The sequence below is a fragment of the Mustela nivalis genome (assembly GCF_964662115.1).
Source record: "Mustela nivalis genome assembly, chromosome: 3".
Classification (NCBI taxonomy): domain Eukaryota; kingdom Metazoa; phylum Chordata; class Mammalia; order Carnivora; family Mustelidae; genus Mustela; species Mustela nivalis.
In genome coordinates, this window is record NC_139022.1 from 152,736,215 (window position 1) to 152,749,730 (window position 13,516).

At 37.7% G+C, this 13,516-nt stretch overlaps 1 protein-coding gene across 2 annotated transcripts in view; it reads right to left on the bottom strand.

Moving 5' to 3' along the window:
* IL7R (interleukin 7 receptor) overlaps positions 1–13,237 on the bottom strand; it is a 31,623-nt gene extending 18,386 nt beyond the window's left edge. The window contains exons 1-3 of one of the 2 annotated variants that reach the window (XM_082724234.1): positions 13,192–13,237; positions 12,829–12,890; positions 5,051–5,189 (exon numbers count right to left, since the gene is read on the bottom strand). In XM_082724234.1, the coding sequence (XP_082580360.1) occupies positions 5,051–5,189; positions 12,829–12,890; positions 13,192–13,223 (233 nt within the window). In that variant the 5' untranslated portion in view covers positions 13,224–13,237. Of the gene's footprint in view, positions 1–5,050; positions 5,190–9,259; positions 9,512–12,828; positions 12,891–13,191 lie in introns of those variants that run through there. The other variant, XM_082724235.1, reaches the window with a different exon arrangement.
* Between the last annotated feature and the right edge of the window lie 279 nt (positions 13,238–13,516).

Genomic DNA, 13,516 nt, shown 5'->3' on the forward strand with positions numbered 1-13,516 from the left:
CGTATCCTTCATTGAGGTTTTTCCCCTTGGAGTAGAATAAATATCAAAAGCAAATTTTTAAGTTAGGCCAGATGGATACTAGGGGACAAACTTGGGACGAGTGTCACATGGAAAGTTCTGAAGATGGCAATACGTCATAATTAGATGAATAAGGATAGAAGGGAAGAATTGGAGTAGATTTCATTTCTGAATTTAGGTAAGACATGATGTGGAGAAATTAAAAAGATAATAGCTTTTAGTTCAGTCATCGAGTTTAGAATATATTTGTAAGTAAAGCATCGTAGAATATTCAATTATAAATCCTTAACAAGAAGCAAGTTCTTGGTATTGTTGGAAGTTTAAGAAGAACCTAAAATGGTATTCTTGGTTCATTCTCACCTTTTGGAGAATGAGATTAATAAGCAATGAAATAGAAAGGGTCACCATACAGTTGGCTTGTGAGCCTTGGCATCCTTGTAAGTGTCTGAATTTCAGGACCCCTCTATATGGAGGGGAAGCCATGCTAGGAGCTAAGAAAACCCAGTGGCCTACAGTGGACAGTCTCACTTTGTGCCAGTGGCCCTGGCCTCAGGTAATTAGAGAAAATTTAGTGTTGGGCACCTGGGTGGCTCAGTGGGTTAAGCCACTGCCTTCGGCTTGGGTCTTGATCTCAGGGTCCTGGGGATCGAGTCCCGCATCGGGCTCTCTGCTCAGCAGGGAGCCTGCTTCCCTCTCTCTCTCTCTGCCTGCCTCTCCATCTACTTGTGATTTCTCTCTGTCTATAAATACATAAAATCTTAAAAAAAAAAAAGAAAATTTAGTGTCTTCCCCATGATAAGTTAAACTCAAGTCAATCCAATTGAATTTCAATTAACTTAACTAGGTTAAAACAATTTACTTTGTTGCTAAGTATCTATTGCTAAGATTAGACATATTCTAGAACTACACTGTTCAACACAATAGCCACTACTTGGTATGTGGTTATTGAACATTGGAAATATGGCTAGTCTAAACTGTGATGTGCTCTATGAAATACACAACATATTTTGAAGATTTAGCATGCAAAAAAGAGTGTATAATATTTTTATATTGATTGCATGTTGAAATGATAATATTTTAGATATATTAACTTAAATAAAATATATTAAATTAAATATATTATTATATTAAATATGTTAATTTAAATTAATTTCACCAATTTTCTTTTTAAATGTGGCTACTAGAAAATTTAGAATTAAATATATGGCTCAGATGTTTGTGGATTGCACTGTATTTCTGTCAGATAGAGCCATTTTAGGGTATTTTGGGGGGAGAAAAAAAGGATTATAATTATCCAATGTTAAAATTAAACACAGAAACCAAACTTGAATATTCTCTGGGCAGACAAAATGAGTTAGTCATGTAAGCAGATGTTTTAGCTTACTTTGTAAGACAAGCAAGATTAACTTAACCTGGGTGACTTCTTGCTTATGCTTCTGACAATCATAAGCAAAACTTAAATCGTTTGCCAAAATTGATAGGAGGTAACCACTAACCAATTTCCATTCAGTTAAGAAAATTCTAACATTATAGCCAATCACTGTAAAGAATAAACCTTCATCGCCTTTACACGATATAAGTTACTTTATAACAATATATCTCTAAGCCTCATTCCATATTTTAGTTTAAGTGCTCCTGGTTTGCAAACCTTTTGGTACATGCACAATAAACTTTCAGAAATTACTACTTCGGTGATTTGCTGGCTTTACTTCTGTTTTTTGTTTGTTTTATTTGTTTGTTTGTTTTGTTGTTGTTGTTGTTGTTGTTGTTGATGTACTTTTGACCTCAGGCTAACAAATTTGGGCCTGCAGGACCTTCCCAGGGGTCCTCAATCTAAGCCACTCACAAAAACCCTCTGTTTCTGAAAACTGGGAGAGACTGTTGGGAAAACCATAGTGCCTGCCTCTCTACCCTGTCTCCAGCTTCCTAAATTTCCTGCAATCATGTCTGGTTTATCTGGATAAATGCATTTCTCCTGAGGGGGCAGACAGGGGTCTCCATGGAAATAGTAAAAACAGAAACAAAAGCATCATTTGGCCTTGAAAGACAGAATCAATCTCAAAAATATCAAACAACTTTGAAAGTTAGTATGGTTTACTGAAGAAGGACTAAATTAATTACCTGACAGATATTGCTAGGTAATTCTAGAGGTAGATTTGGTAGGGTGCCTGTGTCACAGGTGGTAAATGATGAAACCGAGAATGACGTATGTGAAGTGATATCTGTAGGTGGCAACTGGGAGTGAATGTGGTACCCCTAGGAATGCGGGAATAAAGGAAATCAGCCGCCTTCTGAAAGCTGACTGTAGGACTTACTCAAACAGCTAAAAAGCAGGGTTCCCAATTCAAGTGCCTTTGGTATCTATAAGAGTGGGCCTAACCTCTGGACTGAGATTTCAATGTCTACCCACAGAAGCAGCTGGAATTCTACTTTGTCCTTGTGCTTTATGGGCCCACTATTATCAAAACTGATTTTTAAAGAGATAAACTAGATGTTTGAGTGCTGGCAGCTAATCCTAAAAAAATTAATAAGCACTTTAAAGTCTGAACCAAATAACCTTCATCTTAAAATGAACAAACTCCTTTGTTTTACGTTCTATTTACTGAACAAACTTTTGATCACATTGTTAATGAAAATCAGTCTACACTGAGAATTAAGTGCCATTTACAGGTATTGACCATATGCCAAAAACCCCGATGCAAGGTAGTTGTTCTGATCAGAGAGCTTAAGTAATTCCTTGGTCACAGAGCTCTATAAGGGTTGCTATTGGGATTCTAACCTAGGTGACTATTTTTGGTGCCTCTATTTTGTCATTCTAGGTACCTGCAAACTGGTTAATGTTTTGGTGCATGAAAAATTTTCAGATCACCCAGTAAGAGTGGATTTATATTGATATACACCCTACTGGCCTGCTCTGTTTCTCTTCTTTCCCAAGACCAAGTCTCATAGGTCCTGAGTCCAGTATGAATATCTGGGTATCTGTAATAATTGTTATCTACCACTGTGAAATCATCAACTGGCATGCCAGTAATCTAATCCTATGATTTTGGCTAATCCAATTACCTTCCTGAGAGGTGGATCCTCTCACTGAACACTAAATAATTTAGTTTCTAACACTGGGAGATTGGTGGCCAGATCAGACAGGTGGTAAACTCACCTAGGAAAATGCCCCTAGTAAACTGGGAAGTAATACCTGGTTTCTAGCAACAATCTAAACTGTGTAAAGACCTCATCAGAAAGCACATTCTTGAGTCATTTCCAATTTCTTCTTTATTAACATGTTAAAGGAACAGAAAGTTCCAATAAATCTAGTTTCACTGGAAAAGCAACCTAGCCTATCCAGCAAATATAACACACCAGGGGATTTTGATTTGAGAAACAATGTCCCTGCTGGGCCTAGGAATTACATGAAAATCCCTGTCAACATATACCTTTATAAAAACAGCTGCTATCTAGGAGCACCTTATCCTCCTCATATTTGTTTCACACTGCAAAACATGTCTTAAGACAATCTCTTTCCAACTGAAATATCTAAATCCAATTGAAAACCCCCAATAGAAGCTGCTGACAGATTACAATATGACAGGAAAAATAATCAAGAAATTTGAAAAAGGGAGTGGACAAATTTATTCAAGGGGGCAAGGAAGTGGTGTGAGGGAAAGTGGCTAGAAAGGCCATCTCAGCCTCCCAAGGAGAAACTACCCTAGCATGACAGTCCATCAAAGAGCTGAGTAGAAAACCCAAAGTCAAACTTCTGTTGAACGGGTTTTGTCCATAAAAATGAGTGCATAGTTTGAATAAGTTGTTTGGCTATGTTGGTATATCTAGTTGCAGTAGAGATTCTGGACATTGAAGGTTTCTGTTCTTCTGACGATTTATTTCTGGAAAGAAGGTTGCTGTTCTTCTGACGATTTATTTCTGGAAAGTGTGTTAGAGAAGTGAACCTACAGAGGCAGAGTGAGAACGCTCTATGGAATTCAAGTCCAAGACCATCCTTCTCCAATGACTCCATCAGGAGGCACTGCATGAGCACATGCAGGAAAGCTCCTATAATTTAATATAACACATGTGATTTAGAGCTTGTCTAGACTTTGTATTAGAGGGGCTTAGCTGAAGGACTACTGAGTTTAAGAAGCCCTCTTTTCCGACTGGTGAATCTTGACTTACTTTTTTTTCTAAGAAACTAATTAGGTCATCTGATATGAATTTGGAGATAACCCTAAGTTAGAATTTCACATTGGAGCATTTTTTTCAAGTCATCAGAGAGAATAACCCTCAGCAACAAAAGATGGTTTGTGGAGGGAGAAGAAAGCACCCTGAGCTCTTCATCAAACTTTCAAACTAGAGAGAAACGTTCTCTTTTCCCTTGCCTTTGCTCTGAGACCTCAAGAAACCAAGAGCTGGGTTATTCCTGCAGATTTTTGGAAAATTGATACTGAGGGTATCATGCGAAGTGAAACTATGTTAAGAGAGTAGAAGTAGGTCTGTACTCAGATTTTGTTATTTTAATGCTCTTTTCCCATTACTTATTATATACTGGATGTGTCTTCTAATTAAATTATTAAAGTATTAAATTATTTAATCATCCAGACCTCCTTATGAGTTAGTATATTTCATGTAACAGGTGAAGAAACTGAGGCATAGATGAGTTACATAACTTGCTTTAGGTTAAAAAGCCAAGTCTGTGCAGTATTGGGATCAGAAACCAGGTAGCTGTGCTCCAGAGTGCAACAAAGCACTAGACTGTCTCATGTTGGACAAAGAAATCTGGGGGAGGAGTGTCCTAGGAAGGCAAGATTTAAACTCTGCCACGAAGTCAGGATTGTGAGGTCATCCTGTCAGCTTGCTGTAGCAGCAAGGCCGGACAGATGAAACTGTGAGAGCATCTCTGCTGGAGTCTTTTGGTGAACAACAGGGAGTTTCAGGAAGTTTTTGGAATCTATTTGTCTTTAGTACTTGAGAACTAGGCCCCATCCTCCCTCCTTTGCTAAGTAGCACATGAAAGGAGAGGCAGGATTTCTAGGCACCTCACCATATTTCAAGTTCCAGATTGGTGGTATTGACGTCGGGGTCATCGAAAGCACAGGTCAGCAAGTGCTGGGTTCCATCCACTTCCAACTGACTGTAGCAAGAGAATGAATAGTCATCCAGTTCGGCATCTTCAAACTCTCCTGGGGAAGAACAAATCTGCAGCTGTTAATGAAGCAAATGGTACCTCCTTTTGAAATCTGGGGTGACATTAAAGAAATGGTAGCCTTTTGGGGCAGACATGAAAGAATGATTATAAGTTTATTTAAAGAAGAAAAGCCCAAGGGAAAAGACAGAAAAACCAATACCAACACCCAAACCGAAAAGAACCCAAACCCAAACCAAATTCTCTAGTGAGCACAGATTTTTCTAACAGGAAACAAAATCATCACAATTACTAAATAACCTCCAAATATTTCTAAATATTTCTGCTATTGAGTTAGTGTCCCAGAGATCTAGAATAAAATACTAAGTATACGCTTTCTTTAGAATAAAATACTAAATATACTCTTTCTTTTTTATACTGTTAATTTCTTCTGTTAAATGGTACATTTCGAATATGGATACTTTATCTCCATTTTTCAAATGTTACCTAATCTAGCCTTTGACTTTATCACTAATCTTCATTTATTTACTCCCAAGTATTTCTTTTTTGAATGAAGGAAAATGAGAACCATCTTACAGTCAGAAGTTCACTTTTTAAGGGATAGCTTTTCCTTGCATAAATAGGCATCTTAACCAAAAGTATAATTGCTTATCTCCATTGTACAAATATTTATTTAAAGCAATTTGTCTTAAGCTACTAAGGCAAATGTGGTTAGAAAAAATTAGATCTGACAGGACTCAGATCTAGTAGACCTTCGCATGAATCCTACAGGTACTGCTTCTATAGGTATATAGATCCTTCCTCTATAGATATTATATCTTAAAGACATCAGAATTCTGGAAGTATGGAGGGAACCAGAATTTTTTTTCAGCCACTTTTGGGCAGTACATTCTGTCACAGATAGTACTAGATTTCTTAGACTGGGTTGAGGACCCTAAGATTTAACAGACATTTTGTATATATATTTCACAGTATTTAATAAAAAAAATTGTCAGCAAATACACTTGGACTGGGACCTGAAAAAAATCCAATGTAACCGAAGCCATTCTTGGAGTGGTCAAATGTGAGCCTGTGATGGCTTCCAGGTCCATCAATACAAGAAAATACTTTGACCCATCAACAACAGAAATTAGAATTAGAATCTCTTAGGGTTTTAAATAGGATGTACATAGTACATAGAATGTACTAAAATTAAACCCCCGTTGAGTGTCCTGAATGCAATGAAATGTAGAAACAGCATCTTCTTTATTTCAATAACTAAGCAGGTCTGTGAGAAAATTAGTAAAGCTGGTTGTGAGTGGACCAACTAGCTGAGTGACAGGTTGGTTCAGTTAAAGCCACAAATCTTGAAAAGCTAGATCTAGATAAGAGCTGTTGGCACTTCTCTTTCTGACCATTCCTAGAACTCACTAGGCCCACAATTCTGCCACTAGCAAAGGCTTCTTATGTAATTTCAGCAAGGTATAGCCTTCTTCCTGATGACAGTTTTAAATAATGAGGGGAAACCCATCATTTAGTGCTCACATTTTTTTTTAATATAGAAACACATTTATTTTTTTAATAATGTATTTTTTAAATTTCTTTTCAGCGTAACAGTATTTATTGTTTTTGCACCACACCCAGTGCTCCATGCAATATGTGCCCTAATACTCACCACCTGGTTTCCCCCAAGCTCCCACTCCCACCCCTTCAAAACCCTCAGATAGGGCTCACATTTTAAAACATGTTCATTCCTAATCTTATAGGACTAAGCTCTTGTCTCCTAAGAACTGGCTATTTTCTCAGTGGAATGGTTCTAGGTGGCTTTAGCCTGCCTTTACTCAGCAGTCCTCACTCTGTCTTGATGTTTTCTCTTTTATAAATCTTCCACCAATCCTATACAATAGAACCTACATTACTGTTTGGATTCAGGCTTCTGTGGATCAACTTTGTCTCCAAAATTCTTCGAGATCAGTATAAGCCAGAGAGAGAACACAGACTAGCAGATGCTGAGCACCAGTAGAACAAAGCACTCCCACCTACCTTAGCCATCCTGTCTGGTGGAGTGAGTCTGATGTACATTTTCATACAATATACAAAGCACTGGTCATACAATTAAAGTGACTATGTTTTGAGAAGCAGTTCCTTAGCTCTTTAGCCAATAAAGTTGCTTTGTAACCAAGAAAAGTTCCCTTCAACAACTTGCAAAAATTGCAAGGCATTTTACAAAGAGAATATTATACTTGATCTAAGCTGAAAAATCCTTAGGTAAAGGTTATATACACCGTGGTTAAGGCCTCCGTCACCACACCTGTGGGTTTAAATTCTTATTATTCTACTTTTTAGCTGTGGTCCTTGTCAGGTTACTCAACCTCTTTATGTCTCATTGTTTCAATATGGAAATTCACATTATTTTGAAGAATGATTGAACAAAATATATGCAAAGACTTAGCTTAAAACACAGTAAGCACCCAAAAAGGGTTAGTTATGACTATCATCTTTTTGTTGTTGTTTTTGAGAAATAATAAATGAAAAGGTAAAATAAGAATTCTAATTCTGAAATATATGTGAAAAATTTGGGGGCTCCTTTGAAAAAGAATTCTTTGTCAAAAGTATTATTACTATGGCTTTGAAATTACATAGAACTTAAAACAGTGGGTTAACATATCCTTTAAATGCTCACTATCTAAGCATATTTTTCTATAAAAATTTAATTATTTGAATATGTATAATAGACGAGGCCATGTGGTTTAGAAATCTTTCTATTGGAATAAATTATTTAATTAAAAGCATAAATGGCTTGGATTTTTAAAAAATAACCCTTTCTTCTTTTGTTCATCTTTGTGGTTATCAAAGAATGAATCTTTCAACAAATAGCAGCTGATTATTATACAACCAAACTGAAATGTGTTTTTAGATGATCAATGTGGATGAGTGGTTAGATCTCCTAAATCCATCTGAAATTTAAATTTAAATCCATCTGATCAGTTTTCAGTTAGAATTCTTATTTCTTAGAAAAAAAAAAAGTATGGCCACCAGGAGGAAATAGAAGGAACAGATTATACTCTGAAGAGTTAGAATTAGGTGTTATTTGCCAACCACCTATCTGTGCAAACACTAGGCAACACTTTCAAATAATAATCATCCTCACAATGAAATTCATACATGGTCACCCTGTGAAAAATGTCAGCCCTCTGATAATGCCCCTAGTGAAAATATTCTAGGAATTTCCACCCTTAGTAAATACATGACTTGACATATCTAAGCTGAATCATTAGGCTGATGTATTTGATAACCTTGGTAAGAAAAGCCTTTTTAACTCTTAAAGTGATAGGACTTAATTATCAGGAACAAATGGGTGGTGCAAATTCCCAGTTGGCTCCTGTTGCAGCTGTTTTGCCTTTGTCTACAGTCTTGTTGTAATTAACAACCTGTTTACTAAGTAGGCAGCACTGGCTTCCAGATGTTAAGTATTTCCAGGATTCCACAGATTATTATAGGATGATAAATTTGCCAATATGTAGAAAATTAAATATATTTCAATGAGACAACTCATTCAGATCTTTCTCTGTTCAGTTATTCACTAAGAATCTCAGGTAAGTCTATCAAAACTCAATTTGAAGACTGAATGAGTACATGTTCTAGATACTCTTTCAGGTGCTAAAGATATGGCATTGGTGAATGCATACAAAGCTGTTGTTTCTGGAAATTATTTTATCATGAAAATCATGCTTTTGGAACCTCCTGAAAAGCTAAGCAAAAGAAATCTAGCTTGATTTTTTAACAAGGTAAAACTTCCTTGGAGATTCTCCAATAAGCACAGCCATTGTGTCCATATGGGTGTTCTTTTTGTAAGAGCAGAGGCATTGACCAACAATTAAGATCCACATTTAGAGAGTCAAATGCATTCTTTTCTGACAATTCTAAGACTTTATAAACCACCCACAGTATTGTCCCTAAGACCCCCCCATCCTGGTGGTTAGAACTTAAAAAATGACTGAGTATGTGGTAAGGTCTCCAACTCCTTTCCAACCCAGTATCCAGATCAGGTCTGTTAGGGATCTGAGTAACCTGAAGCATAGGCTAGAGATAATCTGAAATCCTAAAGAAAAGTTAGGAATGACTCACCATTCTGTGCATAGCCACTTTCTCCAGAAACGGCTTGAAGTAAATAGAAAACCATACCAAAAGTTGTACCCAGAATCATCATTCTGAGAGAGAGAAAGAAAGGAGAGAGGAGGTGTGTGAGCCTGTGTGTAGGAATGAATGAGAGAGAGCAGCAGTGAGAGAGAGACAGAGACAAATCTACAGCTTTGGCACTTTATACTTACTTAACCACAGACAGGGGGAAGTATAAACACAGCAAAAAAGAAGGCAAGTGCCAGAAACAGGAAGTCTGAGTAAAAAGTATTGCTGTTGTAAGCAGAGGTAGCGGAAATGAAGGGATAGAGCCTTTGAATTATTGTACCTCTTTGACATTTCTTTCAGCCCCCAAACTTATTCAGCTTATTCCAGAGTAAGGTAGCACATTCAAATCTAGCCCCAAACTACCTGAGACTAGGGTGAATAAGATTTAATTAAAAAAAAAAAAGCGTAGATTCAATTAAAGATTCAATTAAAAAATTAGATTCAATTAAATAAGATTCAATTTAAAAGATTCAATAAAAAAAGATTCACTTAAGATTCAATTAAATAAGATTCAATTTAAAAAAGCAAGATAAAACTCTAAACTTAGAAATCTAATCAGTTGATTGTCTGGGGTTTCTCTTTAAGGAAAGATTCTGCACTTTATGAATATATTGTTATTTTAAATAGTTCACCTCCAATCTCTGAACATACACACTAGAGAGTTTCATAAGAACAACAATTTTGTTTGGTTTTCTGGGTGTCTCCAGTACTTACTTATGCCTTGCTCATCAAAGTAGGCATTCAAGAATTATTTATTTAGTTCAGGACGTGGCAAACTATGGCCAAGGGACAAAATTTGGCCCACCACTTATTTTTGCAAATAAAGTTTTATTGGAACAGAGGTACTGTTGTGTTACAGCAGTAGAGTTGAGGACCTACTGCAGAAACTATATGCTTATCTTTGAGTTTTTAGTTGGTTTATATTTGTGAAAATGTGATCGCCACACAACATTTTGGGAACATACGGTATTCGCAAACCACACTGGTACCTCCCTACAAGTACTGGGCAAAAGCTTAGGACAATGACAAAGATAATTCAGACTCTCCCCAAACTTGTCTGCCAAACAACATTGCTCCCAGCCTGGCTCCTGGGTTAAAGTAGCCATATTTGTTAAGTCTAAAGGACTTCCTGGTAATTGTTGTATCTTTTTCTTTAAACCACTATTAGTATTCAAATGAAGGTGCTGCTTGATAGCAATCCTATTATCAACAGAGGGACAGGCCTTCCATAACACTGATGACTGCTCAGGTCTTCACTGGCTAATCACCTGGACTGGAGTTATAAAATACCCCTCAGCTCTTTTTTAGAAAAAAAAAAAAAAAAAAAAGCCATAAGACTAAAATTACAAGATGATGAGTACTGAGATGTGGAGTAGAAAATGATAGTGAACTTTTGTTTGATTTACAGACATTGGGTAGATATTGGTCCTACAGGGTTGTAAAAGTGGCTGAATTAGCAAAGACGAACACCACCCCAACGTGTAAAACACAGAAAGACTTTGAAAGCTGCCTGAGTTCATGGATGTCATCATCACAGTTATTGTGACAGACTCATAAAATAAGAAAAGAAGAAGTTGGGCATCAATACTAGTCTCTGGAAGCTTGTCCCCATCGCTGAGGCAGATCCAGTGAAAGAGAAGGGGTGCCCTGTTCATAAGATCACACCCTGGAGCGCAAGCTCAAGGGACATTTCAGAGCAAGAAGCCAGCTGCATGGACACAATCTATCTCCTCCACCTGCTGAGGTTTTCTTTTGGCATTTTCAAACATATTTCAAAGAGTGACAATTTTGTGCATCAAATAATAATTTGTGCCCTCATTTCTAATCTTGTCTTGAAAGCTTGGCTAGAAAAACCATGAGTCTGATTCATGAAAATTGGTACGTTTTTGCAATGAGCTGAAGATCCTTTCAAGAAAGATGTAACTACGAACTCCCATAAACTAAGTAAGTGTTAGAGAAGGAATCATGTGTTGTATCTCTCCGCCAGCATAGGTCCCATGGATTGCTCAGGTTGTCACTCCATGGGTGAGTAATTGGGTTGTGTCTCTTTAAATTCTCTTGTTTATCATTTTAGTGGACTATCATTTTGATTGTATCTCTTTCCTTTAGTTGTGAAGATGTAAAAGAACAAAGCCAAGACACAATATTTTGGTACAGCATGTGCTAGTTTGCTCAGGGGATTTCCACTGGTGTACTTACTCTTTTTGGGTGGGGCAGGAGGTGCCTAAGGACCTAGAGAGAAACCTAGATATAGTGCGGGGAGCTCAAAGAAAAGAGAAGGCTCACTAGTCCTTCTAGAGATTCTGGGGGAGCAATGGTGCCTTCTCTACTTTCTTGGCCCAGCTCCGGCTAGGCCTTTGGAAACTTAGGAAGAAGTTGCTTCTACCTACTTCTCCAGATGAGAGAGTTTCATTGTGTTGTTTTGTCATTAATCTGTGAGAGAAGTAGAGAGCTAAGAAAAGCAGATCAGGAAAGATGCTCAGGGCACCTGAGTCTCCACCTGTAAAGTCAGGATCCCAGCAGTGGACTGAGGACAAAGCAGATCCCTGGACGCTGAAGCCTGATTGTTGTACACATCCCCCTTCTCTTTTCCTGTCATTTCCTTGTACCACTACCTTCTCTCTTCCCTCTCTTCTATTCTGTCTTCCTTTAGTCTCACGCGTTCCTATGATGTGGTGAATCACAGAAAAGGAAAGGCATTTTATTGTTTCTCATATACAAACAGAACACTGTTGTAAGACTCCCAGTATCAGTTGGTCACAACTTTCCTTTCTTCCTGTGTGTGTGTGCACGCGCGTGTGCGCACGTGATCATTCAGACTATTAAACAGAGAAAGCAAGAATGATTTTCTTTTATTTTCCTACTGTAATAAGTTATGTCTATAACTTTGTATATCACAAGTAGAGCCCTGAAGAGCTCAGAGAACTCACCTTTTAGCCAGATTTGAGGTTCCTGGATAGGGGGTGGGAGAGGGTGTGTATTCTTTATTTGACTGTTTACTGTCTGTTTTCTTAGTAAAAATCCACTCCACGAAGCCCCAGGTTTTGTCTCTTTGTCCCAATATGTAGGGACAAAGATTTTCCTAGGCAAATTTAGGCTTATTACTAATCCTCACTCTCTGAACTCATCCCTTAGGACCAGAAATTTCATTTCCATACTTGACAGAAATTATTAATTTAGTGGGTCAGGCACCAACATGTCATCTCTTTCAGAACCCTTGGGAAACAAACTGTTTTAAGAGCAAAAGCACTTCTCAGAGTCCATTTTTGTACAAGGTTTATAAAATAGTAACATTTAGTAATTTGTCCCCAATGAGAAAGATTTAAAAGTTACTCACCTTGTGATTGGACATTGAGGAAAAATAAAATGAAACGGCAGCTCCAATAGAAATAATAGGCAATATATGTTGCTACAGGAATATCCTGGGCAAAATCTGATGTTTAAAAAATACTCAGAAAGCTCCAAAACATGTTCTATGAAATCTGAGGAAGTGCCCCCCCCTCACTTACCTTTCTTAATTAACAGTAAGATATTATCCATAAGATGGGAAACAGTCCTGGGCACTTGCTTTCTGCTGGAAGAAAGAAATCCACACCAGCTCAGTGGAGTGACTGGGGACCCCCAAGAACTATGAAAAAAATAAAATAAAAAGAGGAACCCCCCCCCCCCCAAGGCATCAAGTAGGCGAGGATGACTGTAAGCAGACCTAATCTTGCTCTAGTCCTCAATGAATTGTTTTTAGCATTTTATCAGTGTGTGCTGAGTCAGTCCCTAGGGCTCTGAGGGGGAGTCCCAACATTATGAAGTTTCATTTCCAGGAGCACAACGTTTTCCTTGTTGTGGCTCTTCTTTCATTTCCCTTTCCTCCTTACCCTGTGTCTTCAGCCCCATGCCTAGCTGTCATGTCATGCAATGAGTTCTTTCTGGGCAGAGTTTGAAATGTCAGAGCTCTTTTGCACTGACAAGATTTTAGTCTCTGTCTTTGGATACAACAAAAATGCAGTCTTTGAGTGCCTGTTTTTCACTGTTTGCTGAAGACATTTCTGCCAGAAAGAGAGTGTTTTGCTCTCAATATATGCACAAATTTTGATACAAATGTGAACTTGAATGTTGGTCCTTGAGGAAAGTGGTATGCCTGTTGGCAATGGGTGCAGATCCTGGCACTTTGGGGGGCAGCCGGGGCAAGGTGTAGGTCTG